General features: G+C 39.8%; 1 protein-coding gene across 1 annotated transcript in view; it reads left to right on the top strand.

Moving 5' to 3' along the window:
• The window catches only part of CALCRL (calcitonin receptor like receptor), a 65,643-nt gene extending 42,986 nt beyond the window's left edge, over positions 1 to 22,657 (top strand). Inside the window, exons 6-13 of the mRNA XM_054381506.1 lie at positions 545 to 636; positions 5,206 to 5,332; positions 6,905 to 7,058; positions 8,133 to 8,193; positions 8,322 to 8,388; positions 14,290 to 14,508; positions 14,856 to 14,897; positions 19,020 to 22,657. Of these exons, the coding sequence (XP_054237481.1) occupies positions 545 to 636; positions 5,206 to 5,332; positions 6,905 to 7,058; positions 8,133 to 8,193; positions 8,322 to 8,388; positions 14,290 to 14,508; positions 14,856 to 14,897; positions 19,020 to 19,241 (984 nt within the window). The 3' untranslated portion in view covers positions 19,242 to 22,657. The remainder of the gene's footprint in view (positions 1 to 544; positions 637 to 5,205; positions 5,333 to 6,904; positions 7,059 to 8,132; positions 8,194 to 8,321; positions 8,389 to 14,289; positions 14,509 to 14,855; positions 14,898 to 19,019) is intronic.
• Positions 22,658 to 23,436: the final 779 nt, after the last annotated feature.

The raw sequence follows: 23,436 nt of genomic DNA, 5'->3' as shown, positions 1-23,436 counted from the left end.
GTAGGCCTATTTAACCAAGGCAGTTTAGTTTTCACTGGGTTTAATTTTTTCCCAAGTTCTTTTTTAAATTCCAAATGCGAACTAAATGTTTAAGAATTAACAGCTTGCTTTTGAAGGCAGTATCTTTAAGTAATTAAAAAAGATCATCTACAGAGAAACAATAATTCATATAGGAAGCACATATTTTGCTTAAGGGTTGTGTTAATAGATGAATCAAGCATCAGAGAAGAATGCACCCAGTACAGGAGCATAAATAGCCAGATTTATGTAAATACTCAGAAAAACCGGTAGCATATATTAGAAACCTAGTGTTTGAACTCATAAGAGGTAAGTTCTAGTGATGGTTTCAGTGAAGCACTTGTGTGTCCTACAGAGAGATTTTAGTAAGACAACGATTTGCAGGATTCTAGACTTGATTCATTATTGTCTGTATAGTTTTTTTTCTTAATCCTATTGTAGTTATTTCATATGCAGAAGAGATGTGTACCAATATTTGTTACCAACAGTTGTGTGCATCACAGGTGGTTTCCTTCTTGTTTTGCAGACTGCTCTGAATTTGTATTACCTGGCCATCATTGGGCATGGCCTTTCAATTGCTTCACTTCTGATTTCTCTTGGCATATTCTTTTATTTCAAGTAAGTATGTTTAAAATCCTTTACCAAATATCAGTGCTTGCAACAATCCCAGTTTCAGTACGTTGATACATCAGCCCTTCCCAGTGTATGGACTCAGTGTATTGGTTTGGTATAAACATTAGATTGTAATAAAATTCTAGATATCTTTTCTCAGAAGCCCAAAATTCCAAATCTGCAAACCAAAACCCATAGAATATATTGAAACTAGGAAATGGGAAAGCTTTTGTTTGTTTTGGGTTTGTGTTTGAGGGAGATGGATTGTTACCTCTGCACAGTGCAGGCCTCCCTTGTTACCTGGCGCTAGTTTAATGATTTCTGCAGCGCTTTCCGTTGGGTGATGTAGACCTGCTTTATGGTCTTTCCTATTTCTTATCACTAAACCCCACTGTCTCACTCCATCTTTTATTTTTCCTGACACCTAAATATTAACAGCACACACATCAGCTAGCTCATATTCTGGACTTCAGTTAGGTAAGGCTAGCAGACATCCAACAAAAATTACCGTTTTTAGTCACATCTGTCTGAATATAATATTTCCAGTTTAGTTCTGTGTTATTTCCCTAGGTTCTGGGACATTTCCACAAATCCCCAACAAAGCAGAGCATTTCAATTTTGTAGCTGCTCTTTATGAAATCTCAACATGACTGTTAAGCTTTATTTTTTACTTCTTTTCATCAAGACAAACCAAAACATTTGTGGTTTTTAATCAACTTATTTACATGTGACCTGTAAAAACAATGCTTACCATTTCTAAATTCCCTTTCCCTCTAAAGCAACATGTGAAATGTCTCTGAGTTAGTTCCTTAGAAGCAGCTTGATTTTTGCATAAAAAACAGGGAGTACTGTTGTGATAAATGCCACATAAAGTTTAGCAGACTAAATAGCGTGACAGGAAAAATGCTTTGACATTGAATTCTCAGGAGAAAACAAAAAGATATGGAATACAATATGATTTTAAAACTTCAGAGACAGAAAGGCAGGATTCTTTTGCACTATAATATGAAGAACAAGCCAATTTCATCGGGGCTTGGGGCACTTTACTGCAAAAGCAGGTGAGCTGCCTCACAGCCATTTGGAACTGTCACATTTGTCTAACCCTCCAAGGATTTTTTTTCTCCCTCTGGTAGAAGGATCGTCTCTCCTCAGAGAACCGCATGGAATTAATCCAGACCCACAAACCACATTTTCTAGACTGTGGTTATGCTGGGATGTAAAAGGAAATTACAAAATTTAAAGGCAGCTAAAGAAAGTTCTCTACAAGCTGTTCTCTTGGGAGGTACAGTTCCTCTAATGTATTTTTAGTACCAGAGGGTATTTAAGGATCTAGATTAGGACTAGGATGTATTATATATCGGCTGAAGCTGTACAATTATTCATGGCTTTAACAGGTGGCTTGCTTTTTTGTTTTGGTTTGGTTTTTTAGTGGTTTTTTGCTGTTGTGTGGAGATGCCTTTGACTTCGTCGTGTTTCTAAAAAACTGCTCGTTAGTGGATTGATAATTCCCACAGGACGTTTGCTGGCTTGTGGATCCTTAGAGTATCTTTAGGTTTGATTATAAAGGTGGTGCTTTTCTCCAGAGGAAAAATGACGGACTTTTCAGATGTCTTCACCTTTTCAAATACCACTTTAGCTGGGTTGTAATTAATTAGTTGAGGTTTAAGATTAAAATATTTTTGTGCAATTAATTTTTTCATTTGACATTGTGTTTTCCTTTAGAAAACTGTCTCATTGGAAATACTAATGCAGATCATGACTTGTCTTCCCCAGGTGGATTAGAGTTCATGGTTTAACAGCATAAATTTGGACTATAAACTTGGAACTCTTATCTTCCTCTCTGAAAGACGATCTGTGACACACAGAATTAACTTCTTGCATGGCTCTGCTTTCTTGTTCTATATGTCTGTAGATCATACATGTGTTTATTATAAATCTTCTCTTACAGTAGTTGTGTGGTTTTCATAAAGAAAGAAAAACAAGGCAAGAGAAAACTTAAAATAGGGAATGCAGAGAAACAGGAGCTGTCATGTGAAAGCCTCGCCAACCCAAACAACAAAACAAACGAAACCAACCGAAAAAACCCTACCTGAAATAAGAGTTGCTAATCAAGCATCATGTCAAATCCCGTGACAGCAGTCCCAAAGACAGCAGCACTCAGCACTATGCTTAAAGAGTAGATTGAGAGATAGGAAGTTCCTAAGTCACCTTAAGTTAATGGATAATTTCCCCTAGGTGATCTGTGGGTCTCACAACTTGAGTTTTGCAGTAATTGAATACCTTAAAAAAAATCACATCTCAAACATATCTGGGGGCTTTTGAAATGTGACAACTTTTCCTTTGGAGAAATATTGGAGAAATTATTTTTTTTGCTAATGCCCAAGACATACAGGAGTCTAGCTAAGAAGGGAAATAGGTAATTTAGTACAAGGTCTGTTTTTATTTTACTGCATATGGTTCAATCCAGGGGTAGGTCACTCAAATGTTCTTAGATCATAATGATGAAAATTAAGTGATTAAAGGATATTATGTCATTAAGGATAACAGTCAGAAAAAGGAATATAGGAAGGGTACCAGAAGAGGGAGGGTGGGGAGGCTTAGGCAAGAATCCTTTTATTACCAAAAGCAGTCTTCATTTTTAAATGTCATCAGTCTTTCTTGGTTCTTGTCTGGTAATCCTTTCAGTCCTTTTATGCCTGGGTGGAGGTGGGTGTGGATGGGTGTGTTTGAATATTCAACAGGAACAGCTGCTGGATGACCCTGAGAGATGGCCCCATTAGCTGTACGTGCTTTTCCTTGCCTCTGCCTTAAATGTTAACAATAAGCAGACAGAATTCCAGAGTTCTTCAGCACTTGTTTACACAAATGCCCTTAGCTGGAATCTAGCTTTGCCTCTCTTTTCATATAGAAACCATATAGGAAATAGCCCAACCCAATATAAAAATACATTTTCAAAGAACATAAACCCCTGCCTCTTATACTAGTCAAACCAATCGATTTTGAACATAAAAAAAAAAAAAGACAAAAAAGAAAATTACCAAGCCTGATGGAATACACTTAATTAATTATGCCAAATCCAAGTTTGTGTTCTCTAGTTTGGACACTTTTCTGTTTTCTTCAGGCAGCTTACTCTTGGCAAAAGGAGGTTTGTGTAGGACAGTTCCTTGGGCTGCACAGCAAGCAGCATTAGAGTGGTTTCCCTCCCCAGTGTTTAGTGACATGAGGCTTAGAATGTTGCAGGGCCTGAGTGGCAGAAATTCTGCCTGGTTCTTCCTGTGGCACCCTGCATACCTGAACCTCTTCGCTGAACTGCACGTATGTGTGGGGTGTTTTGTATGTTCTTCTTGTGGCAGTTGCAAAGAATGCAACCAAGAAGATCTCCTTCTCTCTAGCCAGTATTTTTGGCCTGTCACTTTTGTTCAGCAGGGCCATTCTGTTTCTTCTTTCATCTGTCAACTTTGCAGCAGTTTTCAGTACGCTCCTCCAGCTTCTGTGACTATTCCGTATCTGTGTTTCTCTGTTAAAAGTTCTTCTCCCTTTTGGCCTTCCAATTATAAATTAATCACCGATGTCCATAACTCATCTTTTCTTTCCAGCACATTTGAAAAGGTTAGAAACCTTGATTGTTTTCCTGTGTGACAGTTTAGGCTTGTCCCCTACTGACCTTGTCAGTGTATTTCTGATTTCTCTAACAGTAAAGAGCAGTTGCATATGTAAGTGACAGGTTTTCCTGCTCCATTTAGTCATTTCAGTTTGTCAATCACCTGCACTCTGTGTTTATGGCTATTAACTGGAGGCAGATGTTTTTACCACAGAAGCTTCAGTAGATGCTTTCTCCAAAGCTAATGTTATTGATCTTCTGTGTAAAAAAAAAAAAAAAAAAAAACAAAAACCAAACCAAAACAAAAACAGAACAAAACCCTCACAAAGATATTTTTCTCTTTGCTATCATTGCAAGATTAAAAGCAAACATTAAAAATGAACACGATTAAATGTGGTTATATATTGCATTTTATAATTGTATCCTATATACTGATTATAGCTTAGCTATATACAAGTGTCAAGGTAAGATTTGCTTTTTTTGTTGTTGTTTTTTTTTTTAATTGTATTTGGGTATTTCTCTAGCTATAGGATTAAGGAATAATATGACAAAAATGTGTGTAAAAGAGAATTGTCCTCAGAACTTCTTAGTAGGTTGGGTAAATGGAAATGTAAGGTAGGACAGCTTCAAGCTCTGGGATGGGAGTTAATAGGGAAATTCTTCAGGTACTAACAAAAAAAGGTATAAATCTGCTAAACCAAGTTCTGTTGTTGCTGTTCAAATGTTTCAAGCTAGCCACTACAAAGCAGAACATATTGTAACTGAATGTACTCACTTTGCCTCTTGCTGGTGTTTATGAAAGGTGTTACCTTTCACATCGTTCTGTTAACTTTGGACTGCAGCTGAAGAAAGGGTTGATGTAAGACTTCTTTATAAAAAAAAAAGAGCTCTCGTATTTCAACATTTCAGAGCTGTCCCCACGTGCACACAGTTGTCCCCCCGTGTATTCATTTGTTCTTGTTTCTCTTTTCTAGGAGCTTGAGTTGCCAAAGGATTACCCTGCATAAAAATCTATTTTTCTCTTTTGTTTGCAACTCTGTTGTAACAATAATTTCACTGACTGCCGTTGCCAACAATCAGGAGTTAGTTGCAACTAATCCAGTAAGTGAAAGTATACTTGGCAGCCTCATTGATTTGTATGTGAAAACCTTCAGCAACACAGAAGAGACACTGATAGTTGATAAACTGTTGTATGTGGTGAGGTTAAAAGGTCCGGTGAGGATGTATCCATGTGACGTAGCACAACAGATGGCTGAGAGTGACTCGGGCATTTCACATCTGAGGTTTCGAAACAGTACAAACACTCTAGGAGAAGGAGCACACTGAGCTGCTCTTGAGTTCTACAAATCACTTTCACATTGAAACAACTGCAAGAAAGTAGCCTAAATCTAGATGATGTCACTGAGGTTATGACAGTTGAATTCACCAAGGAAGGGCAGTAAAAAAAAAGAGCTTTGCCATGTGTTTTGAATCTGTTACCTCTTTCCTACAGCTTTCATTTTGACATCTCCAGTTGAAATGATAGGAATTAATTTATTTTTGTGAAAGGAGATAAAAAGCTAGCCCTCATAGTCCAAAAGTTAAAAGGAAAATAAAATCAGTCCATTTGGGTCTCATTTTTATCTCTATCTTTTCCTGATGATATTGGAGGAAGTGTGAATCAGTAGCCTCTCCCAAAAGGCTAGGAGTTGTAGCAACGGAAGAGCCTCAGAATGAAATACACAAACAAACAAATCTCTTAGTGTGGCTTTATTTATACTTAGACCTGGAAGATGAACTTAAATTCTGTGAAAGTTAGGGCAGAACTCCAGAAGCTGAATCAAGTGAAAAGATAAATTCTCTTTCTCCTGTAAAAGCTTGTCAAAGTGCTGGAAAACAGGCTTGAGATATCTGCTTGTAATGGTCTTCCAGTGAGTTAGGGAGCAAAACATGGTAATACGATATCGATTTTTGGTTTGTTTTAAGCTGAGTTCCAGAAATAGATCAATCAAACACTCAGTAATTTCAGCTGTGGAAAATAAAGGCATCTACTGTGTCCATACCTGCAAGTTAACTATTGCTCCTTTTTCACAACCACACATTTTAGTCTTCATGATGAGTTAGTTATAACACTTCAGTTGAAGAATATCTTTCAAATGAAGCCTAATACAAATACATGCCAACAAGAGAGCTTCCTGCAGAGCCTGCTGTGCCAGATCTCAACTGGCCCTAAGTTATGGCAAGGCTAAAATGGGAAGTATTTGTAACTGTTGGAAAAAGGAGGATTTACATCTTGTGACTGGTAGAGCTGAGAGGGGATTACCCTCATCAAAGGACATATTCTTCTGTGGTTACTATCAGGTAGCTTATGGCTTCCCTATGGGCATAGTCAAATGTGGCAGTTTGCAAGAAGGAAAAATGTCATTAGAGCTTTCTGCCATTTCTGCCATTGTAATTGAGGCTCTGGAAGTCATTGTATTTGAATAATACAAAGACATACTCAGTTACCAACTTCTTTGTCTCCATAAAGTATGGAAGTATAATTCCATGAAAAGTGTATTTAAAAAAAAAAAAAAAGTAATTGTAGTGTAAAGTGGAATGAACATTAGCATTTGAGTCAAACAGGTTTGGTTTTTTTCATTTTGCAAATACAACTCTGAGATGTTATTCTTTGTTTTGTTTTGTTTTCTCCAGGTTAGTTGCAAAGTGTCACAATTCATCTACCTGTACCTGATGGGCTGCAACTACTTTTGGATGCTGTGTGAAGGCATTTACCTGCACACTCTCATCGTGGTGGCTGTTTTTGCTGAGAAGCAACACTTGATGTGGTATTACCTTCTTGGCTGGGGTATGCAGTTTCACCTTCAATATTTTCAGGGCAATGCAACCTCTTCCTCCTCTAGAGGAGAATTCAAACAGCTGTACCTTTGCTTCTCTGAGCTGGTTTCTTTGAAAAATGAGCACACACCCCTCTGCTTTGTCTCTGTAGTGTTTTAACAGGCTTAGAAATATTAACGTAGGAAGTTGTAGATGTGCCTCTGTCTTTGCTGAAAGAGAGATTGTGTTTCTGGAGTCAGGAAACGACTCCTCCTTTGTATAGAGAAAATAGTCTCCTATTTTAAAAAAGACATTAAGAAGTAATTATTCATTGTTCCTCAGCTCGAAGATGTTTATTCAGGACTGAATGTTTGTTTTCAGAGAAGTCTCGCCATGTCTAGGGTGGAGGGTCAGAATTGAGTTAGAGATGGCCACAGATTTATTTTTCCAGCAGTTCCATTTGACCTGTATTGTTCACTAGGCAAATACCAAATAGCTGTAGCTGAAGGTCCTCAAGTGGTACCAGTATCAAAACCAGCAAGCCAGATCTGGTCATTTCAGATAAAGAACAGCAGCATATTCACAAAGGACACGCGAGGGCTTTCCCCTCAGTGTCAGTGTACTGGCATGTCCAGCTCTAACCTGACTTGGTACTTGGGTCGCTAACTGTCCCGCTACAGACACAGCTGGGTTGTGCTTCAGAGGTGTTCAGCAGTGTCTGAGAATGAAGTACCACCGGCGTGTCAGGGGCTCAGAGAACTCATTTGTTTATTCTTTCTAAATTTTTAATTTGATTTCCAGGGTCTGTCTTCTGATTTATTACTGAGGATTGATTGTTGCATTCTGCAAAGTTACCATTTGATTTACCTTTTCATTCTGTCTGCTTGTATGAATTTCCTGGCAAGACAGCAGGAATAAGGTTTCAGAAATGCCTCGGAATGAAATCTGAGAAAGCAGAGATGGAATCGGTCCCTGTTACTTCATTTGCTCTATGAGTATATAGTGTGGATAAGTTGAAAATTCAGGAGGTTCCTGCAAGAGGTGTAAGTTTGCTTGGTTATTAGCCAGGTTTATATATGAAGCAAGCATGGTTTTCTCTTCACAGGTTTTCCACTGATCCCTGCCTGCATACATGCTGTTGCCAGAAGTTTATATTATAACGACAAGTAAGTACCACCTCAATTTGCTTTGCAAAACCCTTCCATTTTCTTTAAGGGAAAAACCAGAATACAACAGGTAGTAAAATGCCAGTTTTAATTGTGTTGGTTTTTTTTCCCTGCTTTATTTTCTCTAGTTGTTGGATCAGCTCTGATACTCATCTGCTCTACATCATCCACGGCCCTATTTGTGCTGCTCTGTTGGTAGGCATTTTTCAGATAATAATTTGATTTTCTTCATGATATTATGAAGTTGCTAAGAGCCTAAAGCTAACGTCTAGAGGTCATTGTCATTTTCAGGACTCTCACAGAACCCAACAGGTGCTTTATTCATGCCAGATACATGAGTCTTGGCTGTATTAAGGAGCTGTACCACTGGTCCTGTGAAAAATTTGGGTTTTGCAAAATTAATTATCGTTCCACTGAAATGCTAGTGACAAGGAGTGACTAAATACTGCCTGGCGTTCTGGAAGGCCACGTTCAAATCCTTGCTTTAGCTGAGGATGCTGTCTCACTGCCTGGGCCATTTGCCCGGTTGACCCTACTAAGAGCATCATAATGTTACTCTGCTAATGTGGCCAAACAGCTACCAGGGTGGATCTGTCTGATGTTCAGAAATGTCAGGACTGGCTGTGGGTGGGAAAATAGGATGGAGAGAAACTAGAGCAGGCCCTTGGGAGAGAAGTATCTGTGACTGCCCCTGTGCTGATACTAATATAGTAGTGTCTGGTTGCTGGCGTACTGCAACTCCCTTGCTTCATTACTCCTCATGAACTCTTGGTGCACAGCATTCTGTCTTACACTCCAAGTTAATGCCAGCTCTGTTAAGCAAGTTTCCTACTAAAGACATGAAATTCAAGGTAACTCAGTTATTCTAAGACTGAGTGTAGCCAATGAAATTCAGTCAGTAGATTAGTGCTAAATAGAAATAGGCAGATGCTAAAGGAAAGTATTAGTAATGCTTACACAACTGTCTACAGAAATTAGCCTTTGTGAAGGCATAATACGACAGCCTTCTATGTTAGAGAGGCATTGTATAGGTCACTGGAATTGGCTGCTGACTGTATATTACAGTCACCTCTTGATTGCAATGAGCTTCAAGCTGATCTGGCCAAGGTGCTGTGTGTACAAGCCTGCTGATTTTTCCTGAGGGCTTTTCAGTTCTTGCAAGCAAATCCATTAAAGATGAAAACATGAAGTAACGTTTTAGAAAGACAGTGAAAAAATATATGTAAATTGCTAATGAATATTTGCAGAGGCTGTTCTGTGCTTAGAGAGTTCTTTCTGAAGACTACTGCATAAATCCTGTGGTTCTTGTGACTCCCATGTTCATTCAGAGTGGTATTAGCTAGTGAATTTACATTTTGGAAGATACTTTAACTAGGGCTTTATTCTGTAAACTTCAAACCAGTTCTAAATTTTGTCAGTTTTCCTTCTATGTTACCCAGAAGGTGAAATCCTGTTGTCACAGCAAGGCATAGGGTTTTTTGCTCCCTTCAGTGGCGCTAGCGTATGTATGCTATTCTTCATTGCCTTGTGGGTTATCACTTCCTTTGTCCAGGTGTCTCTTCACAGATACATCACTTAAGTAAAACTCTTTAAAGCTGAAATATAATTTGCATTTGTCGGAGCTTGCTTAAATAATGGAAATGTGTGAAAGTTATAAAACTATACCATCTTCCAGGAAGTGACCTCATTTTAGATTGCAAGATCATTTTCTCCTTCCCAGCAGAAAGGAGAAAACGGAAGTCCCAGCAGACTTCTTCACAAAGTCACACTGAAAATAGTGGCAAGACTCTTCATTTTAAATGTGCTGGACCAGTCCCAAGCTGTCAAATCTTCTTTCCATTCACAGCAGCACTAAGAATGTTCTTTGATTCTACTGGAGACTTAGTAATTGCCTCTGTGTGGTTGATTTGGGCAGAACCTGTCCATTCTCTTTGCAGTTTACAAATGTGTACCTTCCATATGCTTGCATGTTTCATGAGCTGACTCAAGATGTTCCTCTTGCATTTTCTTGCCTCAGCTTAATCAGTAAATTTATTCCAAAGCTGTGTAGGAAGCCAGGTAGGACTAACAAAGATGAAACACAACTACACATGCTGCTTATGGATGTGAAAATACCTTAAAGGAGTCACTTTCCTTTCTGGTAACAAAAGAATGATGTATGTCAATTGAGAAAAGACAAACCAGGGATAAAGATGTTAGATGAAGGGCATGTGTTTAGGCTTTGTGAACAGAGCCCTCATTTGCTTAAGCAGCTTGCTTGCCAGATACAATTTTCACACTTTACTAAGCATGACCTGCTTTAGAAGATGTTTAAGCAGCAATATTAAATTGCAAATTAGATAACAAGAGAGAAGACACTGTTTCTACTCGCAGGACCAGTATCTCAAAGAACATGAAGAGGACTATCAGGTGGGTGCCAGGGAGAATTGGCAGAAGCCAATGGGAGTTGAACTCTTGCACATCACTGAAAATCGGACAATTACATAAAGCTAACAATAATGCTGCTTTTATGGTCTTTGTTATTATGTAACTGTGACTGATCCCTTCCAAGGAAGCTGGAAATGGGAGCAGGCATAGGTTACATTTTGATTGGAGTTGTCTTCAGTTGGCCATTTAATTACAACTGTTTGCCTAAGCAACCACAGTTAAAGAATGAAACAGTAGAGGGTGGTGTGAGTTTCTGCACTAAACATTGCTCAGAAGGAGGTGGGGAACAAAAGCAATGGGTGGTGAAAGCAGTAGTAATGTTAGTGTTGATTTCAGATGTGCCACTGCCTGGCTGATTTTGTTTTCATTGGCACTCTTGACAGTAGATTTTGATTTAGTTATGCCATTATTTATATAAATAATGTTACAGGGCTGTTTATTTTGCCTTGTAATAACGTTATGTGTTAGTGTCTTAGACTTTGAAAGCCTTTGAAAAATGCAAACTCTTTTAGCAGAAGTGTACTCAGTGAGCATGTACTAGAAGGAAATGCAGGAGCTCATGACTTTGTCATCGACCTATTTAATCACTTCAAGCTGGACTCAGAATTTAGTTTAGACGTTGAAGGCTTAGCGTTCACATGCCCAGCTTTGGAAATGCCCACAGGCCGGGTATAAAACTTACTTGATGAGCACATAGAGGAACTCTGCCCAAGCAAGCCAGGCTCAAGCAGGCTAAGATCTAATGCTGCATAACTACGTTAAACCCCATGCAATGGCTGCCAGCTAGTGTCTAAGAGTATCCAAGTTCCATGAATGGACAATGGTCTGTTTCTGTCATCCTCAGCAGAAATTTTACTACATAGAATTATATAATCATAGAATTTTCTGGGCTGGAAGGAACCTCCAAAGGTCATCTAGTCCAACCCTCTCTGCAGTCAGCAGGGGCATCCTCAGCTAGATCAGGTTGCCCAGAGCCCTTGTGAGCCTCACCTTGAATATCTCCAGGGATGCGGCCTCAACCACCTCCCTGGGCAACCTGTTGCAGTGTTCTACTGCCCTCATGGCAAAGAACTTGTTCCTAACATCCAATCTAAATCTCCTCTTCTCTAGTTTGAAACCATTGCCCCTCATCCTATCACTACAGGCCTTTGTTAAACAGTCTCTCTTCATTCCTGTTGCAAGCCCCTTTCAGGTACTAGAAGGTCATTATTAGGTCTCCCTGGAGCCTTCTCTTCTCCAGGCTGAACAACCCTGGAGAAGAGAATGCTAGTAAGCATTGCCATACTGCTTAGCACAAACTCAGCGTGCAGAGATGTAGAAGTATCGGGAATCTGAGGAGAGCTGAATTCAGAAACCGCAGCAACTATTGACACAAAAATTCAGCTAAGCTCACAGCCACTCTGAAGGCAGAACCTAAATTCTCCTTAGGTCCCAGTGTTGGTGCCCACAGTTCTTTTTCTCCAGGAGTGCCTTTTCTGCCTCTGTGTTCCCATCTGTGTTCGCTTGCTCAGTTCACTTTTCAGGTCAGCTGCTTGTGTGTGTGTTCACACTGCAACTAGCAAGAAAGGGCTCCTTTGGGGCTTCCCAAGGCAGCACAGACAATCCAATGCTAATACATATGCAAGTAGTTCCACTGGCCTACTTTTGCTTACATGTAACAACCCACTCACTACCTGCCTGAAATCAAGACCTGTTTTCACCAGGTCAAGAACCAGTTCATCCTGAGCTGTTCGGGATGAATATAAAATACAGTTCAACCTGTGCGACAGAAGAGATAGACACATCCAAAACTGGGGCACCATGCTTTTACTGACACTCAGGCTGCTGCTTCTCTGTCGTCTTCTTGGCCTTGTCCATCTTTTCTGTTTGTCCTACACCTCTTTGTGTGCTTATTTCTGGGGTTTTGATTTGTTTTGGTGGGTAAGTGGAACCATTAGTAACATTCTGTGTGTTTCAGCACGTTACAAATAAAATAGTTTGCTGGGTGGCATTTTACTCCTGCTGCTGCATCTCTTATCTTCACTTAGCATTTGAAGATGGTGCCACAGGAATTGGCCAAAACACAAGAGGGCTGAAAACTCTGTTCAAGCCATGCCGATGTTCAGTGAGTAGATACAAGAAGGATTAAATTTAGAAATGGAGGAAGGAGTTATTGTCTGTGTGTACTATAGGAAGTTGGATGAGGATCGTGGGCTGCATAAAATCTACATAAATCCCTTGAGAAAGAATCAGAAGACCTTGGTTGCTTAAACAAAGCTTAGAGGTAGCTGGAGACTTCCAGGAGAAATTCATGTTTCCTATGTAAAACAATTTCCTGTTAAAATGATTTAAATAGCATGTAAGTGGAATATAAATAACATCATGTATCTGCCGGGGGCCTTGTTGCTATAACAGTGCACAGCTGTTTATCATGAAAACCTTCACTGACATGAAAGAATTCTGCCAGGCTTGTGGAGGCCATGGTGACATGCATGGGTTGAAATGGCTTCCTGGCTCATATTTGTCCTGTGGGGAGAGAGCGAGCTTCCCACCCAAACCAGAAATTCTTAGGTCTTTTAGAAAGGAGCTGTCAGTCTCTATCTGATGGCTTCTTCCCCTGTCCATACCTTTTGTCTCTAGATAGTTGTTGACAAGAACAGAATGTGGAAGCAGAGCTAGGACCATGTTGCTCTAGGGCTCTGCCAGCCATAGTGGGTCCCTAAGCAGCACTTACTTTTCTTGCCTCCGTGCCCTTGGGCAAGGCATTGGGACTGGCTCAGCTCTTAGGGTTCTTCTAGCTGTAGTTTCTGTAAGGGGCTACCATTGTTGTACGATAGGTGAGGACAGGGGCGTAGTCATCCCTAACACTGCTCTTGCTCTGCTTACTCACATCTTAGACTGTAGGATGAGTGTGTGTAGTAGTTCTGTGGATACCTGCAATGAGTGCTGATGGGTTGAAAGATCCAGTCTGCATAGCTGTGAGTCTTTTTTTGGTGACACTGAACAAACAAGAAAAGCCTTCATAGCTAGGTAAATCAAGTTATGCAGTGCCTCAGGATGACATAGAGCATCTTGTTGGCACTTCCTCCATTTGCAGTGCTGTTGAATGATCCAAAAATCACCCACTGGCTACTGTATGAATGTTCAACCTGCTGTTTGTTTATAGGAGCCTACAGCTCCCGGGAGCAGCATTTTAACAGCAACACCAGCAATTTAACAGCAGCATTTAGCAGTGGGGTTTTGTTTTTTAATTAAAAAAAAAAAAAATCTGATTCCTCTCGATAAATTTGCCAAATTTGTATTTGAAAAATAAAAAAAGCAGCTTTTTGAAGAACCATACTTCGATACAAAAAGTGAAGAATGTCATCCTCTTGCCTGACCAACTTAAAAGGGCATCATCATTTAAAAATCCTGATCTCTCCCCTATGTACTGTTACTGTGATGGCAGAGAGTAAGGGGTGTGGGCTGCTAATGCTGGAAGATGATCTGGATGGACATTTGCTTGGTATTATAGAGGAATGGATGTGGATAGCTCACTTGCAGTTTTCAAAGAGTTTGGACCTGTGTTTGTTGTGTAATCACAATGCTCTATCTATCTAGTATGAGTTTTGATGAGTTTATGGGTTGTCTCACAAAATCATGTGGAATTATTTTTTAGACTCTCTTCAATGTCATTTTCTTTTCCAACAGGTGAATCTTTTCTTCCTGCTAAATATCGTTCGTGTGCTCATAACCAAGCTGAAAGACACCCATAAGGCAGAATCCAACCTGTACATGAAAGCAGTGAGAGCTACCCTGATTCTCGTGCCACTCCTTGGCATTGAATTTGTCCTGTTTCCATGGCGACCAGAGGGCCGGATCGCTGAGGAAGTTTATGACTATGTGATGCACATCCTCATGCACTACCAGGTAGGAAGCATTAAACAGTTTTTTGCTCACTTGAGGTAGATTTGCATGTGAGGCAAATAAAAAGAGGTGATGGTTGAATTTCTAAAGACCTTCATGCATATTCTTACCAATTACTTTTTTTCATGATGCTGAATTTTCATGTCTTAAAGGTAAAAAACCCACCATGGTAGATCACCTGCCCAGTGCTTTTAAGTAATCTCTTTTTAGACCTTATTCACTACCATTAGGTTTGTACTGTGTTTTGTGTACTCTGTAACTGAATTCTAGCCACCTCTAATGATCTGAAACCAGGGAAAAATCCCTATGCATCTGAAATAAAACTGAATACTTTCTTTTTCGTTTTACAGGGTCTGCTGGTGGCTACAATTTTCTGCTTCTTTAACGGAGAGGTAGAGTAACAGTTTTTATACTTCTATGCACCTTTCTCTATATTGTGTCAGCAATTAAAGAGATGTAAAACAAATTCCAAATCTAAAATTGTCAAGTAAAGATAATTAAAAAAATAATAGTCTGGCTACCAAGAGCAGGGTTTGGGAAAAACTGTGCCTCTGTTAGTGGCATCATCAAAGTACCTTCAGACTGCCTCTTTTGTGCTGAGCAAGATGCATGTCTCTTGGTTATATAAGGATTTGAAGGCACTTGTCACTTGGGTATCAATTCTCAGTGAATAACATATAAGAGTACAATGTAATTCAATATCCAGAAGGTACCTTTGTCTCTCTTAGAACCTGTATAGCATCTGCTATCCTGGTGAGTCACTGTACTTGGTCTTTCTGCAGCAGGAGTAGAGCATACTGCATGCTTGTTGCTGTGCTGGGATACTGTTGCGTGGTGACAGTTCTTTGGAAGAATTTTAGGCTGAAAGTTTAGAAAACTGTTTTTTAGCTCTGCTGAAAATTATCACTCAAAAAATCAGAACTTTAAAGCTTATGGGCTAGAGTCAGAAATATGTATTGAGTAAGAAGGGTGCTTTCAAGGAACCATAATCAGTTGATTCTGGGAAGAAATTTCCTTATTGTTATATGAGAGGATTGTGTCATATTTCAGTGGTGTATTGTACTCATTCTGCAGTAGAGAACTAGCTATGCCATTATCTTGGATAGATCATGGTCCTGTAACTCTGGAGCACACACAGTGACCTTCATGAAAAAGCTCTGTCCCCCAAGCTCTAATGAGCACACTTACAGTGTCACAGATAGTGGTAGAAAAGCTAAAAAATAGATCTACAAATCCTTAATCTGGCTCTTGCTTGCAAAAAGCCAACCCCAGAACAAAAGAAACACCCCACCAAAAACCAAACTGATACTTTTGCAACACTTTGGCAGAGGAAGAGTTGCAGTGCTACACTTACTCCTACACGTTTGTTCATTTGTTCTACATCCAGTGCAGTTGCAGTGTATGGCTGTAAGCAGATGTGTGGGAGTAACCAGATGTTTTCAAGTGACTGGGGCCTTAGTTGATTTTAGCAGATGTTACGAAGTTGTATCAATGTGCTTATGTAATGGTACTGGACAGTCATATTGACTTACAGGTAAAGAGCTGGCTAATACCAGGATTCATTCATGCAGCTCCTCCTTCCTCCTCTAAGTCTGAAGCTGAGTGAATTGCAGTGAAACTTCTGGGGAGGGGGGGTGGTTTCAAGGTTTGTCTCCCTGCCTAAATGTATGTGTCTTGGTAATTTGAACATTTTTCTGATCAGGAAGATGAGGAGAGGCTTTGTCACGGTGTCGTGGGTACGGAACAGTGCTTTGGATCTGATTTTAACATCAAGTAGATCCAGGTTCAAGTCCCTGCTTATATGTTTGATTCAAAGCAGAACACATCATTAATTTTTCCTGTACTGAACATCAGGCTCTAGTATGTTAAGGAGCCCTTCATGAAACTCATCAAAAAGAGACATTACTAGCTAAGAAGGTGAGAAAGCAAGAATCTCCCAGCTCAAACTGGCATCACTACTACTGACTGAGAAATACAGCTCTAGTTCACTTGACTTTCTGTCCTTAAATGTGTTGCTTGTTACCCTTTCTGATAAGTACCCCTCCTGAACTGAAAGAGCTCCATGCTACTGTTCAAAGCCATTCAGTTTTCACTTCATGGGAGGACATGCCTATGGTACAACATAAGGTAATGACTAGCGATTCTTCTGTGAGTGATTGATTGGATGGCTTAGAGGAGGCTGAAGGACAGTAATAATAAATGAAAGGCTGTAACACCCTGCACGAAGAGAGCTGTGGGGCTAGAGGTGAGATACTGAGTCAGCAGTAACAGAGAGGCTGTGGGAAAGATGCCAGAACCACTTGGCTTGGTTAGAAATGCTCTGAGAGAGCGTGATGGGCACCGGGGCGGGCACGGAGGAAGTGGTGTTTACCCATACAGGAAACACTAATTATAGCAAGCTGTATCTGGCCAGAGAGGAAGCAAAACCAAGGCTGGTTTCTCCCTAGAAGCAGCTTGAAGGCACTTGTTTTGCAGGGCTACTGACAGCTGTCTTCAGCAGCAGGCACTGACAGCCTATCCAGGTCTGGTTTACAAATGTCATTAATGATTGAAAGGAAGACAAACTAAGAAGTGTTACTGAGGCAGGCAGGAGGAGTGTGGGACAGGACCTGACTCGGAGGCTTTTTTGCAGCCTGGCAAGTCTAGTTTAATTCCCAGGCTTTGCCACTGGATTCCTTTAACCATTCAGTTGCAGTTGCTGATGTCCTCCCATCTCAAGACCATCTTCTCTAAAATGGAAATTACTCAGTATTTAATTTTTTGTGTGTGTGTGCTTCTACAGCAGACCATGAATCTTAGTGAGGTAATTGAGAGGAGAACAAATGCAGCATGGCTTAGTGATGTTCACAGATCGATCTCTATGCTTTAAAGAAATTCTAAGCTTGCCTCTTGGAAAAGATGGAATTGTGATAATGCCTCTTCTCTTGGCTTTACGAGGGATGACAGGAAACGTAGTCAAGCCCTGAGCATCTTCAAGGCTAGAGGTTGCTATGCAATGCAAATTAATTCATCAAACCCTTCGTGTGATGAAACAGGAACTCTCCATTTAGTCTGGGAAGAAATACAGTGTTTGGGTGTAGAAAGCTCTAAGATCGGATACTCAAAAGCATTTAGGCATTTGATTACTCCAGTGGTTGTAGATTTGTGTTGAGATGTTTAGAGTGGATTGGTGTGGTCTCATGAGCAGTCAAAGAGCATCCCCTTTGCTCAAGAATTCTAATTCTTATGTTACTCATTTGACACTACTTCCCTTCCCCTTTTGTATTTTCATTTTAAGGATTTTGATAACTATGAAGTTCTCCTTTACGCAAAGGCTTCTGATACCAGACTGCAGGAAGTCTAAAAACTGCATCCCTTCTCTATTTATTTTTATTTTTTGTAGTTAAAGCCAGAGTAAACTTAGACGAAAGAAGCCATTATGTTAGGGAAACGTAAAGCAAACACCAAAGAAACGCTGAAGACATATGGAAAATCCTAAAAATATTTATCCATTCTATCACTGTTTAACTGGGGGAAATCACTGGTCACTGGTTAGTTCTTGTGTGTAACAAGGTGAAATGAAGGTCATGCTTGTGAAGGAGGCCTGTGTTTTAGGGTGCAGTGCTGGGTAAATGTCAGTGTGCCCCCAGCACTTCTGAACAGTCAGTGCTTTCCATGGGGATGACACCTTATGTGCAGAGTCTGGCTGAAGAGAAAATTAAACATTTGTGATCTGTGGGCAGGGTTTTTGTAACATTAAAAAGAAAAAAAGTTTCAAAAAGATTCTTTTTGAGTCACTGCTGCCATTCTTAGCATTCCTTACTTGGCATCTTCAGTGAAAGACTAATTCCCTGTGAATTTCATGAATGTGACGCTTCATCAATCGAGTATGCACAGGTGTTTAACCATATTGTAGGAGAGGAAGGCTGCTATAAACATAACATCCTTTCAGATGGGACATGTAAACCAGCTGGGGCCTGCAACTATTTTATCAGCTTTATTTTTAGCCCTGGTAGAAATAGAGAGTTCAGGGAAATTGGCCTTGTACTCATTTGATTAAGGTACAGTCAGAAATTGGGAAAGGCTTCTTTGTGCCAGAACCATGGCAAATGTAGCTTATAGTTTTTGAGGGTAGGAGAATTTACAGCTGCTGAGGATACAGCCTTTGGAAGAATCAGGGTGAAGAGAAATGACCTTTTTTCACCTGTAAGTCTGATCTATCTACTCATGACTTCAGACCACAGCAGAGAACGCAGAAAATTCCGCTGCTGCTGCGTAAACCCTGCTTTTCTTGAGCAGCTAGTACACTAGAGTTGTACCAAACTGGCCAAAGAATAGCAGTACCTCCTTAAATTGTAAAGCTTTCAGAACACCCTTGTGTGACAGATCACATGTGGGTGCCCCCATTTTCCAGGATTATTGAGCCTTGCTTCCTAATGAACTTAGCCACTTTTATCATGTGCCATGTCACTCCCCCATCAAAGAAGGATCCTCCCAGGTGGTTTATGTGCACTTCTTTGTGTTCTCTGGCACAGGTCCAAGCTGTTCTGAGAAGACACTGGAATCAGTACAAAATCCAGTTTGAGCACAGCTTCAGCCACTCGGATGCCATCCGCACCGCTTCCTACACCGTGTCGACAATCAGCGATGTCCAAGGCTACAGCTACAACCACGACTGCACCAGCGAACATTTAAATGGGAAGGGCTACCCCGACATGGAGAGTGTTGTGCTAAAAACCGAGAAGCTGTATGGTTGACCACCCAGGGCTCAGTACACTCGCCAGGCTTGGCCCCCTGAACCCCAAGTTTGAGTGAATGACTTCACCGCCAGAAGATTTTCCCTAACTTGGGATATTTGTTCTCCTGAATGATGCAAACTAAACCAACTCCTTCCTCACATGTATGTATATATCTGCATATATACATATGTTTGTTTCTGTGCATCTCTATAGTATGGACATCTGTACATATATATCTACATATGTATGTGCATTTATATAGGGATACAAACTTTGCCTCTTCAGTTTCTACTGTGTAGACAAAGTTGGCAATTTTTTGTACAAAGGGAATCAATGAAGGATTTCTTACTTATTTTGAAGGATTTCTTTCTTACTTTGAAGGATTTCATGCTTTCTTTGAAGGATTTCTTATTTTCTTGGCAGTTTGTATGACTGTTGTGTCGAAGCCACTTCGTTTGCCCATAGAGTGTAAATACCACACTGTATTGTCTTAATTCAACCTAAAACAGAACAAAGTAGTTCAGGTAGGTGCAATAATAACAATAGATTGTCCAGGTTAATTTTGTGCCCAGCATTTCACTGCTGAAAGAGTCCAACAGGCAGTTTGAGATAGCAGACAGAGGGTTTTGATCTGCCCAGTTTGTTTTATGCACTATTTGGAACCAAGCATAGAGACACCAGTGCAATGGTGATGCTCCTCAGCTCCATACCACAGTGTAATACTTTACAGCAGCCTTTAAGCAACTTTATTTATATTTTATATGAGTGTCTCCTTTTGAGGCTTGGGGAAGTTTCTCACTGGCTCTACCACAGACAAGATGGGAGAGGTCTTACTACTGGAAGGAAAAGTAGTAACCTGGGTAACAGTAAATCTTTCCGGACACTATCTCATAACTGCAGCTGATGGAATTTAGCTGTCTGCTTAAAAGGAATTTATTCAGCTGGGAAAAGATCATGTACAGAATTTGTTGTAACCATGTTGTTTTGTTTTATTTTTAAGCATTTCCCTAGCCCTATGCTTGATAATTTATTTCTTCATCCTTGGGGCAAAGGTTTGATTAATTTGGTAATGTTTTTTGCCTGAGACAAGGATGCAGGACTGAATGCAGTGTGAATGATGTACTACCTTCAAAACCAGTCTGTCAGATTCAGACTAATGGAGCAAACTGATGCTACTACTTGTCACCATGTGCAAAATACAGTATAGAATTTATATGATAAAGGTTCAAAACTTTCTCAATTGAGAATTTTAGTATTATTTTGGAGTCCTTGATTCTGAATCTCTATCTCAGTTACTCAGCATAGAACAGTACTTTATAAAAGTTGTTTCTTTGGTCCTGCTGGTGAATAAAAGGTCTTGCTGACAATGAGGAGGCTGTCAGGAAGGTCTTGAGAAAACATTTTCAAGTGGAATGACAGAAATGCTCAAGAATGAAGGCATGATGATATGAGGTGAGTTTAGAAAAATCTTACTAAAAATCATAAAAGTTAGTTTGTTTTGCAGATAAGTCTGCTCTAAATGGGGAAAAAAAGTAGAAGACAAGTAGATGCTGGAGTTGATAGGCTCTGATGCTAATTAATGTGCTTCTGGTGCATGCAAGTTAGTCAAAAGACAATTCTGAGACCACTTCAGTTTTAGGTCGTTGCATTTTTACATGAACAACTGGATTTTAACATTTAAACACCTTTGTCAGTAGCCTTTCTGCAAGCTTTATGAGCTTTGAGTTAATTTGCTGTCACAGTTTTTATTGGTTTGTGACTTCATAAGGTTTTAAATGCTTTGTACTTGTTTTAAATCTTTGTACTTAGAAGGAAAACATGAGGAGGATGGTGGTAAGTAAGTTCACACCACTTGTACCTTTCTGTACTTATTTCAAGTTCTTATGTCTGGAGTTTGAATTTAGATAGTGTTTATTAATGATTTAGTTTCATAATCTACACTCTCAGCTAGGATGCACAACTCGGGATCTCTGTTCTTCTGCAAGGCTGGCTGGTTAATGGGCAGGAATGATCTGAAAACCAGTTGGATTCTGTAATTCAGGTAGTGTGAAATCTGTCAAATGTCATGGTCTCTTAAATTGCAGGAATATAGTAATAGTATTGGCTACAGCATGGTTAGGAGGGAAGTTCCAACTCTGCTTGCTGGTCTACATAGTGCTGCTTAAAACCTGTGCAATGTTCTGAAAATGTGAGTGGTACAGGTAATCCCAGCACTGGTGGAGCAGCTTTACACCTGGGGGACCAGATCATCAACTGGCATAGATCTGTCTTAAGTTCCATTTTTTTAAATCAATGGGTACCAGCTCAGACTCAAAGCGCAGACCCATCCCTGTCCAGTTAGAGGTGCTTTGAAGTCCCTTATTATCAGATGGTTACTTCAGTGGTACCTTGTGGGTTGTCATCATTAAAATGTGATGATTTAGAGTGTGACACAATATTAGATGTGCATTAAGCTGTCTTCTCACAGACACAGTTCAGAGTTAACAGCCTATAAAATTTTATCATTTAATGCAAAATACTGGTTGCTAGTTGCTTCCTGTCTGCTGTTAGAGAAACTTGTGATGATAATTTAGGAAGGAAAATTGTTTTTCCACAGAAGTCACCATACTTCTAGGCACAAGTGCTTTGGAAAGGAAGCACATCCAGCTGGATGTGCAGGGAACGTTTGTGGCTGTGGAGGGTTACATGGCATAGGAGCCCCTCCTCATGAGGTTATTCCTGTCTTGCATGCAAAACAAACTCCCTCTTCTGTCTTGCTACCTCACTTTTCTTAGTTCCTACTCACCCAAGAGAAGGATCAGCTTCTTAAAATGCTTTTCTGACAGAATAATTTAAAATCAAATCCTTATGGTCGTTTGTCACAGTATATTTTCTACTTCAAAGAATGGGCTAGTCCTTATCTGTATTCTCTAAGATGGAGGTAAATTCTGTTTTGGTGGGGCAGTGAGAGTCCTTTGAACATGCAAACAGTTGCCTGTTATTATCTGTTCTTTACTGGTTTGTCATTTAGTGAGGATTTATTCTATCAACCTGCAGGGGCTACAGAAATACTTGTCCTGTACTTGGTCTCTGTAATACCACGAGAGGGAATATCTCTTTTTAATGCTACTGTCTTCAGTTACTGAAACACTCCATGGCAGGGTTCCCTCCCTTGTTTATTTGTGGTTTGGGTTTTTGGGGTGCATTTTTGCAATGTCTTTTTTCATGGTGATGATGTGCTACAGTATTTGGCTGTAGAAATGCTGCAACATGAACTCCTTGTCATGTCATGAAGCATTTGGGCTGGAAACCAGGCAATGTTCAAGTATTGTACTATGTAAATAAGATTAATAGAAGCTATACCATTGTATTTATTGCTTACACTAGGAATGAAGTGGAAAAAATGTGAAGTTGTTTTTTGGTTGTGCTTATTTTCCCTTTGGTCATATGACTCATCATGCATTTTAGTTGCTGAAAGAAGTATTAGGTTTGTGATCAATAAACTGTTACTACATATATTCAGATCTCTTGTGCTGTATTACAAAAACAACGATGATCTAAATTAGCTTTTCACACATCCTGACTTTGTGTTAATTAAATATTAACCCATTAGTTACTAACAATTACTCAGTTTTTCAGTCTTAATATTTAATACAGTGGAGTATTGCATAGTAATATAAAATGGCTGCACTTAAAACTACTTACGCAAAGGTTTTATGTTGCTATTTCTTGTCTCCAGAATCTGACTTTCAATAACAACTTATTAATGCTTACTTACATTAAGAAGCTAGATTTTCTTTTCCTTTGTGATGTGGCAGCAGAGACGAGACAAAGTGACATGTATCTATCTTCTTCATTCCATCAATTCCTCCCAGCATGGTGTTCAACCAGCTCTCAACCAAAGAGACTTACAGAACAAAACAGCTTCTGCATGGATAAGAACTACAAGAAGCAAAAAAATCATGATTATAAGCTTACAGACAGATGTGGTTCTTTGCCATTAGCTAGCTCATAACCAGGAAAAGCAGTCCAATACTGCACTTAGCCTGAATTCCCTCATTTCAGAGGTTGGGGTTACAAAGGAGCACATTGCTTTTTTGTTTTGTGTCACAAGTCAGCATGGAAATCTTCAAACTGAGGGTGGAAAAAACCCCCCAAAACTAACACTTGGTAATTTATTTGCTGTTGCTATTAAAGGCCTTGCTCTAGTCAGAGTTGCCATCATCCTACAACC

The sequence above is a fragment of the Indicator indicator genome, chromosome 5 (assembly GCF_027791375.1).
Source record: "Indicator indicator isolate 239-I01 chromosome 5, UM_Iind_1.1, whole genome shotgun sequence".
NCBI lineage: Eukaryota > Metazoa > Chordata > Aves > Piciformes > Indicatoridae > Indicator > Indicator indicator.
This window is presented reverse-complemented; position numbering and strand designations above follow the sequence as displayed.